Here is a 24,607-nt window from a genome sequence, read left to right on the forward strand (position 1 = left end):
AAGCTCGGTATCAGATCAGCTGAAACACACACACACACACACGCACACACACATACCATATCTGGTGTTCTGCTGAGGATTTCAGTGAGATTTGGAGAAGAGCTGCTGTTACGCCGCTTTGTTCAGCCATTTCAATCACAATCTGACAGAAGACAAGAGGAAACGATAATCATCGTCACATGTGGAGGTTCAATCCTGGGTCCCTCTTATTTAATATCTACTTGCTCCCACTGGCTCACATTACAAACAAGATTAGCTTTTACAACTATGCAGACGATGCACTGTTCTACATTACAATGTCATCAGGTATCTCTGAACCCATTCAAGCGCTAACGGAAGAAATCAATCAATGCCAAAACTGAAGTTATTATCTTTGGACCTAAAGAGGAACGATTTAGAGTCAATGCACAGCTCCTAAACCTTCAGAGCCACATAAAGACAGTTACAAACTCGGCCTTCTATCACCTGAAGAACATCTCCAGGATTACATGAGATCTAGAGAAACTCATCTTTGTGTTTATCTTTAGTTGCACTGATCACTGCAACAGTTTCTTCTCGGGTCGGCCTAAAAACATCAATCAGATCCAGATGCTGCTGCTGGAGTTCTGACTAAAACCAGGAAGTTAGAGCACATCACCCAGTTCTACCGATCTTCACCGGCTCCCTGTAGCTCAGAGAATAGACTTTAAAATACTGTTAGTTTATAAATCACTGAACAGTTTAGCATCACAATACCTTAAATATCTGCTGTCGTTATAGCAACCTTCAAGATCTCTCAGGTCTTCTGGTTCTGCTAAATTCAGACTAAAACCCATCTGATTAGAGTTGCATTTTTATTATTTTAGTCCGTTTTTGCTTCGTTATATCACTGTGATGTAATATGTTTATTTTTATCATATAAAGCACATGGATTTGCCTTGTTCCTGAAATATTCTGCACAAATAATCTGTCCTGCCTCCACAGACCAGATAAAAACCAAAATAAAAACAATCTAGTTTCTTAATTTCTGTCTCTGCAAACAAATCAAACATCCTTTAAATGTTTATGTTAATCCTATTAGTGGAGCCAAACATTACAGCAGACAGACACGAGTTGCCCTGAATGGGACCGGTGCGGGCGTTTGGGTCGTTACCCTGTTAGCGAGCGGCAGGAAGTTGACGAAAGCAGCAACGGTCGCCACTTCTTTCATGACCGTCATGACAAGGCGAGTTGTCAGTTCAGAGATCTCCACGCAGAGCAGCCGCTGCGCCAGACGCTGGAGCCGGGAAACGTGCTGCAGAGACAGAGAGCTGCAGGTTCAGAAGCTGCTGCTGCTGCTGCTGCCGGTTCCTCTCAGATCGGTTCAGAACGACTCACAGCGTTGCTCCACTTCATCACAGATCGGTACATCGACACCTGCAGACGAAGCATGGATGGAACCATTAGTGGTTGTTATGTTTCATGAACGGGGATCAGTAGAAGCAGGAGAAACAGAAATACATGCAAACTCATTTTACTGCAGATTTTTAAAAATTCTGTGTATTTTTTTATTACTCCCTTTGCTGTGGTTTGATTTTTCAGCTTCATTAATATTCTAAGAGTTACCTTTGTTCTATATCTGCGTTACAAATGTTACGTTTATAAAGTATTGTGAGAAGGCAGAAGGATTTCAACCAGTGTTTTTAAACTGGGGCCACCAGGGGGCGCCTCAGAAAACTTGAGGAGAATATGAGAAGAAAAGCAAAAATTTATATATTTTTTAACCAATATATTTCTTTTTAAATCGGATAATTGAATCTGTTTTTCAATCTTTATTATAAAATACAAGTTAAAATATTTTTTTTGAAATATTTAGGCCTGTCCTGATAAATTTTGCCGGACAATAAATTGGTAATATAAACGATAATATTGTCGTTTTTAGACCATTTTTAAGTGATACAACACTGGAACTGGAAGACATTTTAAATATTCGAAATAAACTAAATGAATTATGACGTCTATACAAACAAAACTGTCCTTAGAAAAGAGCAAGTTGAAACCAAAACATCAGGCTGGAGATTTTCGTTACACAGTTTTTGGTAGAAAAAGACACAAAAGAGGAAAAACAACAAATCATGCAGATGGAAATTATTTAGTTTGTCTTAATTTATCCTGAAATGAAAGTATTTACCGCTTATTGCAACAGGTGCCAGTCAAATGTATCAACCTGCATTGCTCCTCCTAAAAATTATTTAACCAATAAGAACTAAAGAAAACTAGAAAACTTGCTCTAAAAACCAACTGAATTAGACAAAAAGTCACAGAGAGAGAAAAACTGTAATGAAAAACTCAGAACTATTGTAACGCTGATCGTTTCCCTCAGTGTTCGGGACAAACTCGCACCTCTCTTAATCCGGGCTGCATGTCCTCCAACACCAGGTGAACACTGAGCAGGGAGCCTTTAACACAAACTGGATTATCGATGTGATTCATGAGAAAATCACTGCAGTCGTCCCACCTGCTGAAAAACACAAAGGCCTGAAGCAGAGAGGGAGAAAACTGAAAAGTTAGGACGCAGGGAGACTTAATCATCTAATAAATAACTATAATGTGATGTTTTTACCCTCCTCTGCAGCGGCAGAACCACCACGTTGTAGAACAGAGTCTGCAGATTCTTTTTGGGGAAATGTTTCCACACCAGCTTAGCGACGTCCTGGTGGGTGTAGTTTCGCTCAGGCAAACCCGTCAGCATGACAGTGGAGAACTTTGAGGCCTGGCTGATGGTTTTCTACAGGTTGAAAAGGCACATACAGAAAAATAAACGCCTAACATACTCTGAGGGATTTAATAAATGCATATTTACATAAACAAAGCACTTTTAAATCACTCCTTAGAGTGTTGGTTTGCTAGGTATCCACCAGCACTACATCTCAGACCACATTTCTGCTGCATGGAAAAATCAAGTTTTATATCTGAACACTGCAAAAACAAACTCTTACCAAGTTTCTAGAGCAAATATCTTAGTACACTTAAAATAAGACAAAACTAACTTATAAGTAGTTTTTTCAGCAAGATATAGTATCTTGTTTTAAGTCAATAATTGCTGAAAAAGTACTAGTTCCATCGGCAGATTATTCCACTTATAACAAGACATTTTTTCCAACTTAAATGTGAAATAATCTTCCAGTGGAACTAGTTATTTTTCATCAATATTGAGGAATTATTGACTTAAGACAAGCTCCTGTATCTAGCTGAAAAGCTACTTATAAATTAGTTTTGTCTTATTTTAAGTGTACCAAGATATTTGCACTAGAAACGAGATAAATGTTTGGTAAGGTTTTGTATTCCTCTATAATTATAGACTTCACTTCACAAACAATTATTTTCCTTCTTGATCAAAGTTGGTCAGAAAAAAAGAAGTTACCTTAAAACCGTTCATCGGACCGACTGTCAGATAATCTACGAGACAGAAATTTAACACAGTCACTTACTGTGAGCTACATCAAGCCTCCAAATGGTTTCCGTTTCCTTTCATTTTTTTACCTGGGATGTTGAACCAGGGACAGAAGGTGGGAAACACTAAAGGGTTGGTTGTCATGGTGATCCAGAACGGAGGAGTGCTGCCCTGAGGAACGCCACGTTTTATAGTTGGGATGACGGCGTCATTGACGGCTTCGCTGCCGTCTGGCAAAGCTCTGTTTGGCACTCTTGGAGCTGCACAAATAAAAATGAAGGTCAGTGCTGTGATTATGTTTATGTAGATTCTCAAGACTGTCCATGACACGTTGAAAGGCGTCTGCTAAAGCGTAGTAAAATGTCTCGGGAATTTGATGTTGACCTGAATGTCGAGTGGAGATTGGAATTATAAGCCAAAGTTTTGAAATCAGGGAACATTTCTGGAGAAACTCAAATTTAAGGCTTTTTAAGAGTGGAATTTAAGACTAAAACCTCAAAAAAGTAAAAGCTTTTCCCAGGCAAGTGGCGATTAATCTGCACTTACTCATGATTGATGCAAAAAAGCTAGTTAGCTAGCAAAGGGTATGCTAGCAGTGAGTTAGCAGCAGCAGCCTCAAGTCACAAAACACAATAAAGATGCTTTAGTGCAACTTGGCAAGACAGAAAAGTCCAGCGAGGGAAAAAATGCTTAGAATATGTTGAGATTAAATAGTGTTGCCAAGGCAAAATTTTACATTTTTTAAACATTTTAAGGTCTTAAAGCTGCAGAACGCAACTTTCATGAAAAATATTTTTTTACAAACTGTCACCAAGTTGTGACAGTTCGGTATGAGACAGATAATTATGGGAAAAAAATTAATAATTGAGCTCCTCTGCCTTCTCCCAGTTAAACTAAAAACAACCAATCAGAGGGATTTCTTATAACATATAACATATTCTGTTGTGAATGCTAAGGCTAGTTAGCATCACCTCTGATGATGGTAGATAAACGGTTTTCTTGTCGTTTCTCCGCCATTAGCACATTAAGCTTTGAGTACATGAGGATGATTGACAGCGCTAAGACACTCCTCTTGGCTCTGATTGGCTGGTTTTGGCGCATTTCTTCAGACAGCCATGGTAGCTCAGGCGGGGGATATCGATTTCTCAACAGATCATCCCGCTCAAACCGTCCCAATCCTAATCCCAGTCCCTCCATTCTTGGCTCCACAAAAGGCTGTTGCTTTTAGGGCGGCAACATTTCAACATTTATATCCTAAAATAGAATAGAAATAGAAAATAGAAACTGACGTGGAGAAAGAGTTTTGCTTTGAGGTATTTTCATCCTGAAGACTTGATGAGCTGGAGAGCGCTTCAGCAGGCTGTACCACACTCCCAATATGTCCGCCTCTCGTCTGTTTTTAAATTCAACAAACACCTGGAACACACAAAGGAATAATTCAACTCCTTTCTACACACACACACAGAGAGTAAGAGAGAGACAGAGACAGAGAGAGAGAGAGAGAGAGAGAGAGAGAGAGAGAGAGAGACGCTGCAGGTCAAAACCTTGTTGAGAAGAGGCAGGTATCGTCTCACACAGCCGATTTTTATCAGTTTCTCCCTCAGAGCGCCGGCTTCGCTCTGGGACACGTTGTGGATGAAGATCAAACTTCCTCCATCGTCAGTCAGTGTCTGTTGACACAGACGTGTTATTTTATTCTGCAATCACTTATTCTGAAATTAAAATCTGTATCAAAGTTAGAGATAATGCGATACGTACAGAATGGGTCCTTTTGATCAGAAATGAATAAAAGCCAAACTGAAGCAAACACAGAAACAGAGTTAATGTTTTTCTTCAGATTCACTAAGATTCTAAAAACACTTTTAATTTCTATAAAGAATTTAAACTCACTGATCTTGAGGAAAATCTTAGTAAATTTTATCTTAATTTGTTAAAAAATAAATAGTAACTATTTAGACTTTACTTAATTTTTTAATCTTAAAATTTTTACTGCCTGTTTGTTTTGCTTCAAATTATATTTGTTGGGTTTTCAGAGACAAAATTAAATATTCTTTTGCTTTTATACAGAATAAATTTGTGAATTCCCATATTTTGACGTGTAAGGACATAAAACGTAAATATTCTTACTGGCGTCATGGAAACCATGTTGTGAACAACTCCGACTGATAGTTTAGATCCTTTGAAAACGATGTGGTTCTGGTCGGAATAAACCACGATGTCCTGGACAGTTTTCACAGACGGCATCAGGGCAAACGCCTAAAAACAAAAACATTAAGGAGTCAATGTAATAATTAAAGCTTTCACACATTTTAAATGAACCAATATGGCAGAAGTGAAGACATTTTTCAACCAAAATTACAGAAGTTCTTGTCACAAAGATGGAAACATTTTAAAAATAACTTGTTGAATCAGGATAAACCTTAATTTATATTCTTTTTCTTTGTAACAAATGTACATTTGCATATACAAAGCGCTTTTAAATCCCTCCTACGAGTGTTGGTTTGTTAGGTATCCACCAGCACCAGATCTCAGACCACATTTTTGCTGACTTCCTGTTCCTCATTGCATATATAAATATACAAATATTCGCTTTTTGCGACTTTCCTGGAAGTTTTCCCAGAATTCTCGGCTGCTTTTCTTCATGTTTTTATTCATTTTCCTCCGTTCTGGTTCAGGAAATGCACAAAACGAATGAAAACTGCACCAGTGGACAAAGTTTCTCAGGCCTTACTGGGAGGGATTTTCAGGTTTTTGCCTCCAGTGATGTCTTCGTTAAGAAGAGAAGAAGGTAAATCTCTGAGGAATCTGCTACCCACCATGCACTTTTCAGGAATAACGTAGATGTTGCTCCTCTTTAAGATGAAGCCAAACGGGCGCAGCAGATCAGCAACTTCATCCTCTCTGTAGCAGCCGTCGAAATACCTGGGCAGGTTTGTTAGGAGCAGCACCCTCGCATCGAGTAAAACCAGCTGAGAAAAACAGATTATTGGCGAGATGTTAACACAGATTTTATATTTTCCTGTTCAACTGCAGATTAGGCTTCATGTGGAGCCAAAAGGTTGGGAGATGATTTAGATGTAATCATGGTAAATTACAGAAACATGACAAAAAATTAGGTTATATTTGCATCAACGATCCAGAGACAAATTAAATAGTGCATCAAGGTTGCAATTTAAACTAAAGATTTATAGTTTGGGTCAGTTTAAAGCAAATGTTTAACTCATAACCGTTAAATAAAAACTCACCTTTGGAGACAAAATGGTTTTCCTGCTTAAACAATCTGGAGAAGAGAGTCAAAACAAAGGTTTACAGGTCAGTAAAGATTAATCTGCACATTTTCTAGCTTTTATTTTATTGATTTTTTTACCGATTTGTTTTTCACTCAGACATTTCACCAGGTTCTCTGTGAAGGTCGGGACGGCAGCTGCAGGACTCGTTGTGGTAGCTGGAGTTCCTCCACACGGATCACTTTGAGATGCTGCTGCAGGATATGCATTGAATTTACAGATTAATCAAATGTTCTGATGTTCAAGAGTTAATTTTTAGAAAAATTACAATTTGTTTTTCTCCAATGCACTTGATGTTAAGAGACTACCACAAACGTATTTTACAAATTGTATTTATTTTGACTTTGAATTCAGGAGATACGGTTCACGTCAACTCTCAAGAGGGATTTCTTGAAATAAAAACCAGTTTTAAAATATATTTTCTGTTTGTAATTTTTGTTTTGAGGGACATCTTTTAAAATCAGAAATGAAATTTGGCATTGGGGAAAAAAGATTTTGTGTTTAAGCCACATCTCTTCTTGTTAAAGGGGAGTTTTTCCTCTCCACTGTCGCTCCATGCACGCTCAGTTTGAGGGATTAACGTTTACGAGTCACGCAAACGACTGTCTGCCGACGCTACGTGTTTGTTGTGAATCCTTCAACTTAATGACTCAATTCAATCAGCAGAAAACATTTTAAACTACTTTGAGTAATAAACTGAACTTAACTGCATCGTCTGATAACAGATCAAATAAAAATGGATGCAAGAAGATATTGAAGACTTTTTTTCCTGTAAACTTTGAGACGACATGATAGCGCTATAAAAATAAAACTGTACTACAATAAAGAAAAAAACGATACTTTATGAAGATGGCAAATAAACCATGATGTGTCTTTATTAGCTGACCCCATGATGAGCTAAAACCAACAAATTCACAGAAAAAAACCACTGTGATTCACATACCAGAAAGGAAAAATACCATCAGGTGTCCTTTGGTCAGTTTATGCTGTTAAATTTACCTTTTTTCTTTGTTTTTCTCTTTTTTTTCTGCCATTTCTTGAAATCAGGTGAAGTTCCTGTTTCCAAAGCGTCAGCCCCCTGACATGAGGAGGAAGTGTGAGTTTTACTCCGACTCTGTGATGATGAACCAACTGAAGACATTGGACCTTTGAGGAGATCTAGTTCAGTCTGAGGCAGATCAGCTGGTTCTGGTGTCTTCTCTTCCAGTCCCTTTGGAGATTCTTTAAGCTCTTTTTGTGTTTTTTTGGAGTCACTACCAGCCACTTTCTTCTTTGTAAACATCAACTTTGTAGATCCTGGAAGCTTTGAAACTTGTTTTTTCACCTTAAATTTAACAGCTCCTACTTTTGGAGATCTGACAAACAGCCAGTTTCGGATCATTCTTGCTTTGGAAACCAAAGCTTTTGATTTTGAGGCGCGTCTTGTCGTCAATCTTGCTCTTCTTCTTGGTAAAGACGCATTATTTCTAGTTGAATGCAGAGCCGGATCAGTGCTGGACGCAGGTTTGGTTGGTCGTCTCTTGCAGACTTTTGGTTTCACAGATAATCTGAAGACAAAAAAATGAGCTCAAGGTAGAAAAGCTTTCATGGTTGAATGTGTCCATTTTAAAGTTGTCTAATGTAAGAGAAACTTTCCTTGATTGCAGTAATGCCTGCTTATAATTGCTTGTTGCTCTGAGTCATATTTAAACATTTAGGGCTAATCTACTTTTGCTAAACAAGCAGTTACAAATTAAACATGTGGAAGCAAAAGTCCACCCCAGAATTTTTTTTTTTAATTCCCCAAAAGTGGGCGGAGCCAAAAGACTGAGGGGCGTGGCCAACCCGTGAGGATTCACTGAAGTCATTATATTTAGCAACTTTTCAGGCTCCTCCGTTCACTTTTTTTTTTTTTTTTTTTTTTTAAATAAAAGCAATTTTAAAAACCTTCTGTTTATAGTTCTGCTGTTATTTGGACCATTTTTACAATTCTTGTAAATAGTATTTTGCTTTTTTCTTGCACAAATATTTGCTCACATTTTGTATATTTTTAAAATCATCACCTAGAATCAAAATCTTCCCCCCCACATTTCTTTAAATGTGGGGGGGAAGAGAAACAGTCTACAGCGGCAGCGTGTCGGTTGGTCTGTGTTACCCAGAAAGCAGTTGGGCACAATATCACAACACCAACACTGTGAGTGAAACAACGACTGAGGCAGCCTACTATATGAAGTACTCATGGACCACTTCTCTACAAATGTGGATGTGAATTAATAGAGTACGGAACAAATTGGCAACCTAAACTGAAACGTCTATTCTATGCACCTTATACATGAAAAAAGTTTTAAAATAGGCCATTCATTGAAGGTGCGCCTTATAGTGCGGAAAATACGGTACTTTGCTGCTGATATACCTCAATATCAGGCAGCACACGATATTTCTATTTTACTTTAATGGGGGAAAAAAACTGTAAAGATGTAGGTGTGAATATAGTTAAATACAAACTGCTTCGCTTTTTGTTTAACCACAGTGACTGATGTTCCTTCAATATCGAGGCTCTTCATCCTTTTCACTTTTGGTGCGTCAACCTGGTTTTTAAAACACACAGATTAAAGACATTTAAGAGTAAAAAGAGCAAAACTGATGTTCGACAGCTTAAACAAAAATGATCAGGTTATGAAAAACATGCCTGGGCTTTGAAAACAAGTTTGCTAAAATACGCAACATTACCTTTACTTTTATTTATATTTATTAGCCCAGATTATAATCAGTTATTTAATAAAAGTTGGAGATATTGGATTTATAGCAGAATGTTTTTGACGATTACATAACTTTTTTGATAATTTAGAGCAAAAATTTAAATTAGAGCAAAACAATTTAAGTACACAAAACCTAAAAAAAATATTCCTATCATGTAGCTGTGAAAACGTGCAGAGCCTTAGTTTCTAAAAATAAATTGCTTAAAATTAACAAATGAAGTAAGAATTTCTCTCCACTTGGTTTTTCGGTTGTCAAATCTTTTTACGAAATCAGAAGTAGTAAACATTATTGTCCATATTATGTGTAAAATAAAGATAAATCAGTACAAACAGTAAAAAACGTAATTACTACATCATTTTTCTATCTCTAGAAGTTTTGTCATATTCAGAAAACTGCAGACAAGACTAAAACAAATAGAGTTTAAAAAGCATCTCATCACCAACCTGAGGCTTTCTGGAAGAACCAGCTTCACTGTTCCAAAGGTCAGATTTCACTTTGGAAAAATTTGAATCCAATTTCCTTTTGGCTGAATGAGAAGAAGAGGATGAAGAAGATGATTTCAGGTTCCTGAGTTCAGCCAAGATGATGGGAACCAGAGTTCTGACCACAGTTTTAAGTTTTGGTATCTCCGTAAGCGACTGGACAGCTGCAGGAGAGAAAACGTTTGTTTCAGAGGCTCGTCTCTTTTCATAATACAGACAGAAGCTGTTCTGCTACTCCAACCTGATGATCTCATGACGTTTTTGGTCAGCTGCTGTACTCTGCTCGACCTCTGCTGTGTACTGGATGACCTTGTCGATTTCTTGCGTTTCTGGTTGAATGAAGACTTCTTCTTCTCGCTCCTCCCGGATGGAGATCGCCTCTGAGGGATCCTCAAATCCGAACAGTAACGCCAGGTTGAAGGCGGTGAGCGAGATCAGCAGGAAACCAAAATCAGGTTGAAAACTTTAAAAACTGTAAATTATCAGCAGTTTCTCTGACATGAAGGAAGGATCTATTCTACAAAGTTCACATTTTGTGCTTCCGTTTGGTTTTCTACTGCTTCTAAAAACTGCAGCACTTTTCAGCAATAAGTTTGTCTTTTGGTGTCTGGAAAATGAGCAGCCTCAAAAACTTCTGGAATGCAACAAATCAGCAGGCACTGCCCCGTTTCCTAGCAACCCATGCCAGGCCCAGACTCGTCACCTAGCAACCCAAACAGAACTCGTGGCCAGCAGCAACTTATTTGGATTTAAAGTGACAGAGGCCCTAAAACAGAAGTGACCAGACTGAAATCTCATTACCCAAGAACTATTTTGCGCAAAAAAAAATTAATGAACATGTATAGACCATAGAAGTATTCTAATGTCTTCAAGGAAGCATAATAAGTCATAAGCCGCTAAAGGTTTTCCAGATTTACCGATGAGAATTTTGCTCCGTTTTTCTCGTATCTCACCAACCTGTGAGTGTTTGGATCCTCCTGCTCCTCTGGTTTGCTTCTATCCATCAAAGCATTGTGAAAATGAGGACCTGGGGAGCGGGAGCTGCTCCTGATTCTGTAACATTTATTCTCCAGTCTGTATGGACTGATGGATCTGGATCTGGACCTGGATCTGGATCTGGACCTGGACCTGGACTTGGCCTGGCTCTTGGACCCGACTTTGTGATCGTAACGCTGGGATGTCTGAGCAGAGGTGGAGGCGTCTTTATCAGGAAAACTACAAAAATAAAAGAAAATAAAAACAGAATTTAACTGGTAGAAAATAACCTAAAAAGATACTTTTTAAAATTGAGTCTAAGGATTTTTATTTGACTTGCCTCTCAAACAGTGGTGCTGTACAATCCCAATTCGGGTATCTGTAGAAAAAAAAATAAAAAATTACCAATTTTTTAACAGATTCAATTCAATAAAGTCAGAATTTGTTTTTTCTCTAGGTAGGGCAAAACGTTAAAACAAGAAAAGAAAAAAGAATGTTATATTAGGAGTTTCTACTGTAGCAAAAACAAAAATCTCTTAGAAAATTCCTAATAACTCCACAAAAAGATAAACATCCATAAATCACAAAGAACAAATGTTAAATTGAGCTTTTAAAAAAAGGACACTGACGTTTTGCGGAGGAGAATGCAGGCCTTGATATGAGAGCTGATGTTCTGGTGGGTGACCCAGTCCTGGCAGGAAGAGCAGCAAACGTTACAAGAAACTCAACAAAAAAAAATATTTTACTCAGTGCAGCCAGGAGCATCGTTTCTTCATAAAGGGTGCTCATTTTGAACATTTAACCAATTTATTCTGGGGTTTTTTCATTTAATTTTCAACATATTTAAGTTTTATGTCAACAAACGGACATAAGCCAACATACCTGTTGTATCTAAATAATTCTTCAAGACACCAATGACACTAAAAAGTGTGATTCATGTCATTAAATTCTACATAGCAACTGCATTTAATTACAGTTTTGAATTTGATATTAATTGATGTCTTTATGAAACCAAAGCTGGAGAAAATGCTAAGAATTAATTTTTTTAATTTGGCAGTTTTGGGGTGCATTAACTGGAATTTATTTTCACTAGAATAAATTTTTATGATGATAAATGACAGAATAATATTCATAGTTAGTTTTCTTTAACAAGAAATTGTTAAATGAACCCAACTATTTTTCCTTTAAATTTGTGTGAAACTTTTGTTATAAGTTTCTACAAAACATTAAACTTTAAAATTTCTACATGAAATATGGCTCTTATTTATACTATTTTAGCAAAAAAAATCTTCTTATGCTACAGTTAGGGCTGCAACTAATAAGTGTTTAAGTATTAATCAATTATTCTGATAAATTGACATTCTTCAGATTTTCATTTAACATTCAACGTTAGAAATACAATAAATAATTCAATATTTTTTTATTAAGAAAATAAACAGTTTAGTGAATTTAAACTGGATGAATATAAACAAAATGCCGTTTACATTTCGATGTCAAAGCAAAAACACTGACATAGAAAGGTGTTTTTATCTTAAATGCAAATTGAATCCATTTTGTAGTTTAAGCTGAATTAGTTGCTCTGAATACTGTTTTACAACAAATTCTCTTTTTTGACCGTTTACTCCAGTTAATTAATAAATTACTAAATCGATGACTATTTCAATATTTGAAAAGTAAAAGCTAAAGTAAAAGTGAATTCTACAATTGAAAAGGTTTTAACTTAAGCTTTTAATTGCTAATGGAGGGATCAGAAGAAACGTCCCAGACTCACCTTAATATTAACGCACACTATGCTGCAGAGAGAACAGGTGTGTGGAAACGCCCTCGGTGTGGCGGCAGTGTAATCCTCCATCATGGCTTTTGGAGGCAGACCGTTAAAACCAGTCGGCTCAGGTAGGTACGCCCTGCCTGGGGGCGGCAGCAGCCACTGGGCAGAAGCTGCCTCAGGCGGACACGTTGGCCTCATGGATGGAGGAGGAACCGGATTTAAATCAGAGTAACTTCGGGTTTTCTGGTACTCCTGGTTTGATTTTTGATTCTTTTTTATTTCAACAACATTTATAACTTTTCTGTGAATTATACTGTCATTTTTGAACATGCTGTCATTAATGGCTTGGCCAGGTTCTCTGTCTCCAGGTACTGAAACAAATTGCTTCATTTCATCAATTTGTCTCAATTCAGGTGTTGAACTCCAGTTGGACTTTGGTTCAGATCCTTCAGAGTTGGCAGAACTACTATCAGTTTCTTGCGTCACCAGAGGAAAAACGGAGGGAATGGATTGTAAACTCTGTCTTGGTTGGGTCTGCAGGTTATTCAAATTATTCAGTGGATGGTCCACAAAGGTCCTGACTGAGCTAGAACAAGTGGAAGAGCTTTTCTGATCATGTGAACCCCAGTTTTTTACCTCTGCTGAGCTCCTGGTTTCTTCCAAAAAGCCATCAAATACAACATTTTGATAGACACTGTGAATCTGTTCACCTTCTGAACAACTAAAACGGTCAAATCCAGTTGTGCTTGTGACACGTGGAAAGTTTGAACTATCACTTGTTTTCTTTACCTTCATAATGTAGATATGCCTCAAAATGGCAGGCAGATTTGTTACAGTGATCAGGTCTTCAGGGTAGGAGAGGAGATTTTCCAAATCTTCTTTATCAAGCCCAAACCGTTGGAGGATTTTGGTGGCCAGTTCTACAATATTCTCTGGGTTATCGGGGTAAGTGTAGGGTTGCTCTGTCCCAGCTTTGTCATTGTTGTCTTGTTTCCTGCCGATGTCGACTCTAATATCACTTGCACTTGTAGTTTCATCTGTAAAATGTGATGAATTCAATGTGGAAGAACCAGATTCATCCATATCAAGGGCTGAATGTCCTTGAGAAGAAGAGCAATTTGAAGAAGAAAGCATCTTTTCTGATGTTTTAGAAGCAAGTGTTTCTACTACTTGATATTTCATATCTGTGCGTCCCAATGTGGATATTTTAAATATCAGGAAAGGAGTGAAGGCTGATGGTTGGAGAAGTAGAAATTAAAACGTTATTGTGTCATAGCTTGGCGTTGTTACAATCTTTGGTGATAAACTGACAGCCTTGCTGTCCACAGCACAGTCTGTTTGCATCGATGCAAAGCTACCAGATACAACAGGAAACAAATGACCAAACCTTCCTTGCAGAAAATACTCCAGCAGCCACGGCGCTAAAAGGGTAAAAAAAAGACGTTAAATGGAAGTTTCTGTTCCTCAGGATGTCAGAATATGCAACAAACTATCTAAAATGTCCTTTATGTACTAGTAGTGAAGTGACGCACAAAAAGTTAAAAGTATATATAGGAAATATAACCAGAAAATGCTAAATTTAAATAAGTCATAACCATTTCATTTAACTTTATTTTTTTATAATTCTTCAAATAGACAGTTATTGCTTGTAAATGAACAGATGTAAGAGTTATAAGAAGCTACTTCAATTATGAAACTGAATGATGTTAAAGAGTTTTGTTGGTTTAACCACATTTCATCATAAGAACTATTCACCAGGTTATACAATTTGTTACTGGCACATTATCACTGATTGCATGACGTTTACAGAAAAAGAAACCATTTATTTCTGCAGTGTTAGGTAAATCATTTAATTACCATACAATCAGGCGCTCCATGTTTGGAAACACTTGTTTTGTGTGCAAGTAATCTATAAAATTACCAGTTTGCTTTTAGAGTTGCCCAAATAAATTAGCTTGCTAGCTTTTTGATTATATTCTAATTAAAAGAGTGGCATATGTGTATGTGAAATGTGCAGATTAAAAAGAAAAATTCACAACTACACGTTAACTTGACGACCACAATGGTAACCAAAACAAAACAACCAATGGTAACTAAATTATGTTATTGAGATGTGTCATTTACACAAAAATCATGAAGCTATGCCTATATTCTTAATTAAGGTGGATTAATAATGTTAAAGTTAGACGTGTGAGCCTACTGGGACACAGAAAACATAAAACAGCATTTTAATTACACTAACGTTAGCGCGGGGGTAAAAACCGTTGGTTAGCCATTAGGCTAACGAGACAAAAGCTAACAACTAAGCAAATGGCGACGGCATTTTAATCTAAACTGTTTTAGTACACGTTTATTTTTCACAGTGAACTGCTACATACCTTTAGTTGGTTTTCTTTAAGCTTATTTATACAAAATTAACCACCGTTTGCCACTTTTTTTTTTTACATACATTATCAACTGTTTGCAGGTGAGCCAGTTTAAATATGGCGACTCCATTAGCCATATCCGGTTCAGATGCTGAATTTCAAAATAAGAGCCTGTTTGCAATTAAGATGTTTGTACCTTATATATATATATATATATATATATATATATATTCAAATAAGAGAGAAGACAAAAATTGTGTGGATTAGTATTTTATCTCAAGGAAAAAGTCTAAATATATCATGGGCAGCAGCAGCATCCTAGCATCCTCTACCATCATTAGAGACAAAACAAACAAAATAGCTAAAGTAAAACGTATAATAGAAAAGTAGGCTTCACACACATTGAGTTTTATTGCAAAATTATATTTTATTTTACTTATAGAACTCTGGATTTAACCAGAAAATGTTCATCATGACAAAGAAAAAGGGGAAAACATATCTCCCCAAAAGACATTATTTTCTTACAAAAAAATAGTAATCCTGTCAGAAATGTCCTTTTACCTCAAAATAACTTTTAGATAATCCAGAGCAATGCTTCAAAATTACTTTAAAATATTACAAAATCCTTCTGTTATCTACAGTTAACCAATTTGAAAATTACTGCTTATATTAACTCTGACAACCATTAAAAATACTAAGAAAAGGTGTTTCAGTAAAACACAGAGAATGCAAACAAAATGTTCAAGTAATAACAGCATCAGCAGTAACAGCTTCACATTCTTCATCAAAAACCAACAAGCCGATCAAACAGGAAGATATCCCTCAGGTTTGGTTCAGTATTGTTGAAGGCTTCAGCTTCTCCCGCTTCTGGTAGTATCTCTGAGAAGTGAAAGAGAAACAAACATAAAAACCAAGCAGGAGCCACAAAGATGCCACAGTGGATTGGTTCTAATGTGTCCTTATGTGAACCTGCAGGTTGTCGTAGTGGGTTTGGGTTTTGCAGTGCTGGTCCCCCTTCAGGTAGGAAACACAACACAGGTTACAGAAATACCCCCACTTACGGCTCACAAACTCCTTCCCTGAAGAGAAGAACAGACGAGATTAATGTGTGAATAACGAGTAATTAATCAAACTTCACAGTGTCGGACCATTACTGAGGTAAACGGAACATTTATTATGAAATCTGGACATTAATGGTACAACTACTTTAACACCAGACCCGGTGGTACGAGAACCTCTGGTGTTGCTTAGTCTGCACCCAGAGTTGGGTAAGAACTAGATACAGTTACATTTAAGTAACCTTTTTGAGAAAAAATTAGTTTTAGGAGTATATTTACTACTCTGTACTTTTTACTGTCACTTGAGTAAAACTATGTTGAAGTAGTGCTACTCTTAATCGAGTAAGATTTTTGGGCTCTACCACCTCTAGTACTTCTAGTGATACTCAAAAGAAATGTTGGTATATAGTATTTGTAAAGTAAAGATATTGAAATGAAACACAATGTAGAGATAGTAAAAACAAATAGCAAAAAAGTATGCAGCCTATTAGGAACTCATGAAGCAGATACTATTGTGAATTTCCCCCTGGGATTATTAAAATATATTAATTCATTCATATGTCAGGTGTGGGCATAAGGGTGAATCAAGTGTATCCGAACAGTCTATATAAAATAATTGAGTTCAAAACAGTGGGATATTTCTATATCTAAAATAGCTCTTTGAAGAATTTGAATTCATATGAGTTACAACAACATTTCATTTTTCTTTGGGATTAATAAAGTATTTTCATTGAATACTATAGATTGTCAAATACTGCACTATTGTGACTTGAGATTTGCCCATGTCAACCATTTCCTGGTTCCAGGTCTTGCAATGTTTAATTAACAATTGTTGTAACAAACTGTGAGTATCTCACCTAAAGGTTCATTAGGGTTGAATGGAGGAAGTTTGATGTTTGAGTCGACACAAGATTTCTTTGATTCAGGTCCGGAAATCTCCATCTTCCGTTTACTAGGGACTGAAAAGAAAGGACTGATTAACATAATAATAGTGTTATATAATAAAAACTATTAAAAGCGGTTGTTTTATGTTTCTGCTGGTGGCCGTTCACCAACTTAATTAGAAAATAATTCTGTTTGTGTGGAAAATGTTTGCGTTCTTCTTCTGTTTTTGTTGTTGTTTTCGGTATGGCTGTTACTGACGCACTTGAACATAATCTCAAGCTCAGTAGGCAATCCTGAGCCGTGGTCAGCAGGTTGCCATGGCAACGGACGTGGCCGCGTGGTCGGCTGCGAAACCAAACTTGTAATTTTATTAAATACAATGACAAGCATCCGTTAATCATATTGACTGTCAGCCCTCGGTGTAATCAGGGATTTGCAGGTAAGAAATTAATGTTCATAAACTTTATAAGTATGATTAGAAAGACATCAAATATCGTATTATGGAGAAGGTACCGTATCTAACCATTGGTAACCATGGAGACAATGCCGCGCCGTCATGTAGCCTAGCATGTATGGGTAAAAACTGGTTAGCATCTCGTCTTTTGTTCATTTTTAAGGCTGCTCCGGTGTAAAGGGAAAAGCTGTTTATAACACAGTGACATAAGTCATGTGGTGCGAATTCAGTCAGAGTCGGTAATTTGTTCAACACACCCGGAGAGAGGAGGTTCGGGTCGGTTTCTAAGCTAGCCGTTTCAGGCTTCTGCAAATATCGCCGTCCATGAGCCCAATTCCAGGTGTGCAACTTTCACAGACAAATTAGCTTGACTCGAACAAGAAGAAGGCCACGAATAAACTGACGGAAACTTTGAAAAACAATTTCAGTCGTTATGGTCAATACTCCCGATCCATCATGACGCCTCCAATGATTGAGTGACGTCGTTGAAAAGTGTCAAAAGCGGCTAATAGGCGCCATCCAGTCTAGTTACAGCAACCACGTAATAGGTGTTTATGAATTTTCTATTGTTCAGCTGATAAAGCACAAACTACCTCTGTAACATTTATTGAAGCACGTGGTAAATATTTTCTCTTTTTTTACCTTTAGCGTCTTCTTTTCTGTCCTCCTGCCCACCAGGAGATTCAGACTTCATCCCTCTGGTGGATTTCCTCACTGAAACAGACGATAAATTAGCCGGGTTTTCTCGTGTTTTGCTGTTCTGGTGTCAGAATAAGAGACTGAAATCCGTCCGTCTCACCAGGAGTCGTCCCTGCCGTGTTCTTGGCTCGATTGCGCCTCCTGGTGGTTGTGGCTTCTTGTTCCTGGTCTTCAGTGTCTGTGACGCTGGCTGAGATTTCTGATGATGGCTCCAGCTCACGGGTTATTGGTGAGACATCTCCAGAAGATGTTTCTTCACTGTTGGTTTGTTCCTGTGAATCGTGGGCATCGTTCCTTCTTCTTGTTGGAGTTTGGTCTTCTTTTCCTTCTACTGCAGTTATTTTCTTTTCTCTGGTAGATCTTGTTGTGACAGTTGGTTCATTAGCATCTACTTTATCTTGTTTTATAGTTTTAATAGATCTTCTAGCTGAGGTGTAAGTGACAGATTGATCCTCAACTGAGTCTTTATCTTCTTTCCCCATATCTGTCTCTCCACTGCTGTCCTTTGTTTGAGTTTCAGATGGTTTATCTGGTGAATTTTCTCTCTCTTCAGACACAGAAACGCTGGTTTTTTTGTTCGGTTTTACAGTCAAACCTGCGTCTTCGACCTTCTGATGTTCGTCTTTCTCAGAAGCTTCAAGGTCATCAGTGGCGCTCTCCTTATCACAGTTCGTCTCTTTACCCTCAATGCCTTCCTGATCTACGTTGTGACTAATCTCAGATTCTTTATTTGTTTCTTCATAACTTTCATCTACCCTGTCCTCTTTGCTTTTGCCATTTTCATCTTTTTGTGTCTCCCTTTTGGTCATCTCTCCGAGTGTTTTATCTGCAGAAATTGCCTCTGGACTCTGGTTTTGGTTGGTTAAGTCAAAGTTTGCTCCATCTGGTGAGGTCTCTGGTTCTGCTTTTCCCTCCTTACGGTCAGATTTGACCATTGCACTCTCTTCTTCCTGTGACATCCTGACATCTGGAGATGCTGAAAGAACTCCCCGAGTCTCTGAATCTGAAGAAGTAGAGGGTTTGGGTGAAAGTCTGATTTTTTTAGATTTGGATGAAGGTGATGAAGGTGGTGAGCGCTTGTTTTTAGCGGACGGCGTCGAGGTCTCGTCTGAGCTCTGCTCCTCGCTGCTCTTTTCAGGACTCTGTTTTGATACAGACACGTTATGATCAACAACAACAGTGAGCAACTGAGAAAATATCTTTCACGTTATTCAAAAGCCACCAGGTTGAAACCAGTCAAGGCATTTCCAGGATTTCAAGCTCAAATTTAAAACTTTTTAAGATTATTATGAATGAAATTTAATGTACAAACTTTATCAAGCCAACTGGCGATAAATTTGGACTTGCCTGTGATGGACACAAAAATGCTAGCTAGTTAGCAAGCTAGCTGTAGCAGTGAGTTAGCAATAGTTCAAATGAAATGTAGATGTTTGAACGCAAAACAGCAATTTTTTAAATATAAAAAGTTATAGTCAATTAAAAAAAGTACTGTTTTACTTATATTAAAAATCATTAGTTTTTCTTTAATTGTCTAGCTTATTGCTTTATTTTGAGACATGTAAAAAGAAATGTGTATATTATAGGTAAAAAACAGAACAAAAAAAAGCTACAATATTTAAATTGTATATTATAGTTATAATAAATGTACACACAGTAAGGACAAGGAGTCATCCAATTATTTTTTAGATATGTAATACTGCATTTAGACATAAATAATAGCACACTAGGCTGCACAGTGGCGCAGTTGGTAGAGCTGTTGCCTTGCAGCACGAAGGTTCTGGGTTCGATTCCTGGCCCCGGTCTTTCTGCATGGAGTTTGCATGTTCTCCCTGTGCATGCGTGGGTTTTCTCCGGGTTCTCCGGTTTCCTCCCACAGTCCAAAAACATGACTGTCAGATTAATTGGTCTCTCTAAATTGTCCCTAGGTGTGAGTGTGTGTGTGCATGGTTGTGTGTCCTGTGTGTCTCTGTGTTGCCCTACGACAGACTGGTGACCTGTCCAGGGTGACCCCACCTCTCGCCCGGAACGTTAGCTGGAGATGGGCACCAGCACCTCCTGACCCCACTGAGGGACAAGGGTGAAAGAAAATGGATGGATGGATAGTAGCACACTGTTTATGTTGCATTATTTTAAATAACTGTTATCATTGGGAAATATGTTGGATAGCAGAGGTTCCCAAACTGTGGGGCGGGGAAAAAACATGAACGCTGTATGTGCTGGATTTTTTCCTTAGAATGACCAACTCTGTTCAACTAAGTTCAGATATGTACATTCATTTTGTCCCCAAAAAATCAATCCCTTCCCCCAACAGGACAGCTATTTCTAGGGGGGGCCCAGGAGAAAACGTTTGGGAACCACTGTTCAGTAGGATGGGTGTCTCAAAGACCAAAAATGCTTTTGATGATATTAAAAATGGTTTAAAATATTTGTACACTTAAGGATGAGAATGTGAGATTGAAGTGCCATTCAATGTGGGAATAATTTAAGAGTTTATTTGGAGTGGGCAGATTTAAATGTTTGTAGGTTTTGAATAGGACAGGAGCAGGAAATTATAAGATCTCGTGTCTTCTGCCTGCTGCTGTTTGATCAATGAATAATGTAAAATTGCGTGTCAATGGGCAAGATCTTTTTTTTCCTTTTTGTTCAAAATAAATAACTAAATTTAACTTTTTAGATGCATTGTAACTCAAGCTATAATCACTATAGAACAAGCATGGGTTTGCTATTAAATAAACCTAAGTAGATTAAATAATGATAAAAAAAACATTTAGTTTGAAATGGAGTGAGAAGAAGAAACTTAACTTGTATAAATAACAAAAAGTCACCTGTTGTCTTTGTGTGGAGCTTCTTTGTTGGAGTTTGAACTGAAGAACCAGAGATTTAATCACATTAAAACTCTTCATATCCATTTTAGGAAGCTCTTCATTTTCCTCCTTTGACTGGTCCAGACTTGTGGTTTCCGGCTCAGAGCAGTTTGTTGAATCTGCTTCTTTTCCGAATGCCTTCTCCACGTCGGGCACAGCAGCTGCGGAGTCGGTCGTTTTCTTGGCTTCACGTTTCTCCTGAGTCGCTGCATCACCTGATCCTGCGGCAGGTTCAGCAGAGGGAACGGGCTCGGCAGAACCTGGGGTTCTGGAGAGTGTCGTCTTCTTATCAAGAGGCGGTTCTGGAGTTTTCACAGCACTGGGCTCGGTGTGGTTTTCCTCTGGGTCCAGTTCCAGGTGTACTGGGATGTCTTGGTAACCCAGAAGGCGAAGTTTCCTGCTCTTTACACTGAAAGAGACATCAGGAAAAACTGTCTTAGTCACAGAAAAAACAAAAAAAAAAACATACGCAATGTTCATTTCTATAAAATACAATCCAATTGTGATGTAGAAAAATTAAACAATCACTTTTCAGACTAATCAAAACACTGCAACTGTTTTATGCGTTTGATCTTAAAGGGTTTCAATTAGTAACCAAATCAGGTGTTTTTTTTCACTGAAACTGTTTAAATCTGGCATGTAACTTTTATAATGAATTAGGTTGTTTTTAAACTTTTTTTACAAGTTTGTTAAAACTGTCTCTATGCAGTGACAGTTTAATATGAGACAGATAATATGTGAAAAGCTGCTAGTGCAGTCTGAAGAGATGCAAAAATCCTGACCAAAAACAACCAATCAGAGCCAGAAGGCGGGTCTTAGCGCCAACAATCAACCTCATGAGCTCCTAGCAAAGAAACGACTTACCATCACAGGAAAAAGACTCATCAGTGACCATGCTAACTAACTGCCCTGACCCCTCTGCACATCTCCACACTTGGCCACGCCCCTCAGTGTCTCTTGGCGGGTTTTGCTTTCATAGCTACACTTTAAAATCACCTACATGGAGTCTGATTAACTTCACATAAAGCTACAGTTTTCCTCGGGGGACTTTCTTAATATTTGCTCCTTCACGTCCTTCTTGCTTTTTTTGCCAAGAAGTTCCAAAAGATCAAAACAATCTCACTATATAAACGTATCAGTCAGGAGAAAGACACTAAAAATAACTCCAGAGCCATAACATCCAAAAAGTTTATTAACCTTGATCTAAATTACAGGAAATGAAATACTTACGGCTCAATGGGTCCAACTTGCTTCCTGCATAATGAGAAAGAGAAGCTACTTTCAGGAGGAGGGAGGTTTGGTCTAAGACCTGACTGCCATGAGCGAAACTCCTGAACTTACCAACTGTCACATGTTTCACACAATTTTGGTAGCAGCAAGTTCTCCACCACCTTTGTTACTCCGCTGGATGTTGTCATCTCAATGTAAATCTGTTAAAAGACAATCATGGACAAATTAACAAATGAAAGATGACCATAATGTGTATAGGTTTGCGGTTTATGTTTTTAGTATAAAGTGATCAAAGCACTTTCTTCGAGAAAGAAAAAGTGTAACTAAATATATTATTTACATTTAATTTTTTAGATTGATTTTTGACAATAATGAAGTAAATTGAGACGAAAGATGTAACAGTTCTAATAGAGAAAACTCAAGAAATTGTCCGACCGGGATGAGCCATCTATCAGCGAAACTGGAAACCTGAAAGTTGTCTTAATTATGAGAACAAAGTCATGGCATTAAAATAGAGACGCAATATTACCAGAAGGAGGTTGTAAAATTATGAGAACAAAAGTTCTTTTAAATCACAAAAAAACCCTTCAAGGTATGAAATGATCAACTCAGTAAGAACATCTGGTTCTTCTTTTGAACTAGACAAATTCATTTGCACAACAGTTTCAGTCCTACCACTAATAATCTTTTAACACATCAGCATCAAAGTAAAATAAAAAATTCCTGCCAAGTATAACTTGATCACATTCCTTAATTTGACTTTTTTCCACAAAATTTTTACTTCATTCTCATAACTTCTGTTTTTATTCTGACTTTACTGTAACATTATGACTATTCCTGTGTTATTGCGACTTTCTTCGTGTCTTGCCACAAGTTTGTTTTGCATATTATCGCAACTTTGAGGTAAAACTCAGATCAGGCACATGCCGTACCCGGTCAGCGAGCGGCAGGAAGTTGGTAAACGTAGCGATGTTCGCCACCTCATTCATGACCGTCATGACGATGCACTTGTCAAACACTGAAACCTCAATGCAGAGCAGCCGCTCCTCCAAGCCCTCTGGTTCTGGGACAGGCTGGGAAAAAAAAAAAGCAACATCTTGCTTTTCCACAAGTAGCTGATTTGGAACCGTACACTGATGAAAGAAGGTGATAAAAATCGCTCACTGTGTTGCTCCGTTTCATCAGAGTTTTGTACAAGGTCACCTGTAAAAACATAGCAAGAACACAAAGTGAACATCAACAAAAAGCAGGAATGACTAGAAGTGTGATTATAATTGTGTCGTAAACAAAAGCTGCTACTTAAAACTAAACGACTTGTCATTGTAAATACTTCGAATATGGCGCTTACAAAAATAGTCAGAAGCTGTAACCACCAGCACAAAAGCACCAAACCAGTGCGGTATTTGGCAGAAGCTAATGCTAAAGCGCCAACTTGTTTTCAAATTATATCTGCCTTTGAAAGAGCACCAATTGAATTTTGACATTATAATTTAAATGTTTTCCCTTAGATATTGTATTTATGTTTATATCTTGTTATCCAGTCTCGGTATTTTATTTTGTTTCTGTATGTTTCTTGCATCAAATACAGATAATGGTGTGTGTGTGTGTGTCGGGGGGGGGGGAGTAGTCTTCATCTGCTTCAAAATAAGAGCATAAACTTAGCATAAAATTATTAACAGCTAATGATAAAAACTTCCCAGAAGTCGAACTTTATTAAACTGAAAGATTACAAAACAACCAAGTAAATAAACACTTTAGAATTTATCTGGGAAAATTGATTTAGGGAAAGCTAAGTGCAATAAACATGCTCAAGGATAGCAAAAATAAATAAACAAAAAAATGTGAAATGTGCCAAACACTGGGGTGGCATATCAAATGATCTGTGGGACCTCTAAGTTTTAATACCTCGTCATCTGGAATGGGGAGATCGCTCCGCAACAAATAGGCGTAGACAGTGGAGCCTTTGAAGGTAATTGGCTTTACGAAGTGATCTTCAAAAAAGGTGAAGCAAGCACGCCAGCTCTGAAAGCAGACGAACGCCTAGAGGTGGAAAAAATGAGAAGAGAGTCACATCAGAACCATTTTCCACGAGTCAGAAATGTTCCAGACAAACATCAGTATTTCTTTACCCTCTTCTGTAGCGGTAAAACCATCACATTGTAGAAGAGTGCGTGACGATTCTGCACATCAAAGTATTTCCACACCAGCGCCGCTACGTTCTTGTGTGTGTAGGTTTCATTTGACAAACCGGTCAACATGACTTTGGGCTCCTTGGAACCTTTCGACATACATTTCTACAGGGATCAAGATAGAAAAGTTAATTATTCAAAAAATAAATGAATAAATAAAAACAACTACAAGAACAGAAACTGCTGCAGATGAAACTTT

The 24,607-nt window shown here is 37.6% G+C and overlaps 2 protein-coding genes across 6 annotated transcripts in view; both read right to left on the reverse strand.

Moving 5' to 3' along the window:
• LOC103480613 (uncharacterized) overlaps positions 1–15,185 on the reverse strand; it is an 18,839-nt gene extending 3,654 nt beyond the window's left edge. Inside the window, exons 1-23 of one of the 2 annotated variants that reach the window (XM_081599806.1) lie at positions 15,042–15,185; positions 12,667–14,084; positions 11,525–11,586; positions 11,236–11,274; positions 10,878–11,135; positions 10,162–10,310; positions 9,882–10,084; positions 9,184–9,266; positions 7,699–8,246; positions 6,780–6,890; positions 6,658–6,692; positions 6,229–6,381; positions 5,540–5,668; positions 5,171–5,209; positions 4,957–5,082; positions 4,702–4,828; positions 3,502–3,672; positions 3,383–3,417; positions 2,582–2,746; positions 2,362–2,496; positions 1,357–1,395; positions 1,133–1,273; positions 57–142 (exon numbers count right to left, since the gene is read on the reverse strand). In XM_081599806.1, the coding sequence (XP_081455932.1) occupies positions 57–142; positions 1,133–1,273; positions 1,357–1,395; positions 2,362–2,496; positions 2,582–2,746; positions 3,383–3,417; positions 3,502–3,672; positions 4,702–4,828; positions 4,957–5,082; positions 5,171–5,209; positions 5,540–5,668; positions 6,229–6,381; positions 6,658–6,692; positions 6,780–6,890; positions 7,699–8,246; positions 9,184–9,266; positions 9,882–10,084; positions 10,162–10,310; positions 10,878–11,135; positions 11,236–11,274; positions 11,525–11,586; positions 12,667–13,845 (4,013 nt within the window). In that variant the 5' untranslated portion in view covers positions 13,846–14,084; positions 15,042–15,185. Of the gene's footprint in view, positions 1–56; positions 143–1,132; positions 1,274–1,356; positions 1,396–2,361; positions 2,497–2,581; positions 2,747–3,382; positions 3,418–3,501; positions 3,673–4,701; positions 4,829–4,956; positions 5,083–5,170; positions 5,210–5,539; positions 5,669–6,228; positions 6,382–6,657; positions 6,693–6,779; positions 6,894–7,698; positions 8,247–9,183; positions 9,267–9,881; positions 10,085–10,161; positions 10,311–10,877; positions 11,136–11,235; positions 11,275–11,524; positions 11,587–12,666; positions 14,085–15,041 lie in introns of both variants that reach the window. The other variant, XM_081599805.1, reaches the window with a different exon arrangement.
• A 246-nt stretch (positions 15,186–15,431) lies between these two features.
• The window catches only part of LOC103480615 (uncharacterized), a 47,927-nt gene continuing 38,751 nt past the window's right edge, over positions 15,432–24,607 (reverse strand). For 3 of the 4 annotated variants that reach the window (XM_008435638.2, XM_008435636.2, XM_008435637.2), the window contains 12 exons: positions 24,349–24,513; positions 24,125–24,259; positions 23,384–23,422; positions 23,152–23,292; positions 22,331–22,419; positions 22,220–22,243; positions 20,951–21,398; positions 18,226–19,267; positions 18,069–18,140; positions 16,945–17,046; positions 15,999–16,108; positions 15,432–15,908 (listed from right to left, as the gene is read on the reverse strand). In XM_008435638.2, coding sequence (XP_008433860.2) covers positions 15,852–15,908; positions 15,999–16,108; positions 16,945–17,046; positions 18,069–18,140; positions 18,226–19,267; positions 20,951–21,398; positions 22,220–22,243; positions 22,331–22,419; positions 23,152–23,292; positions 23,384–23,422; positions 24,125–24,259; positions 24,349–24,513 — 2,424 coding nt within the window. In that variant the 3' untranslated portion in view covers positions 15,432–15,851. The remainder of the gene's footprint in view (positions 15,909–15,998; positions 16,109–16,944; positions 17,047–18,068; positions 18,141–18,225; positions 19,268–20,950; positions 21,399–22,219; positions 22,244–22,330; positions 22,420–23,151; positions 23,293–23,383; positions 23,423–24,124; positions 24,260–24,348; positions 24,514–24,607) is intronic. The other variant, XM_081599810.1, reaches the window with a different exon arrangement.

This window comes from Poecilia reticulata, chromosome 18 (genome assembly GCF_904066995.2).
Source record: "Poecilia reticulata chromosome 18, P_reticulata-male-v2, whole genome shotgun sequence".
Taxonomy (NCBI): Eukaryota; Metazoa; Chordata; class Actinopteri; order Cyprinodontiformes; family Poeciliidae; genus Poecilia; species Poecilia reticulata.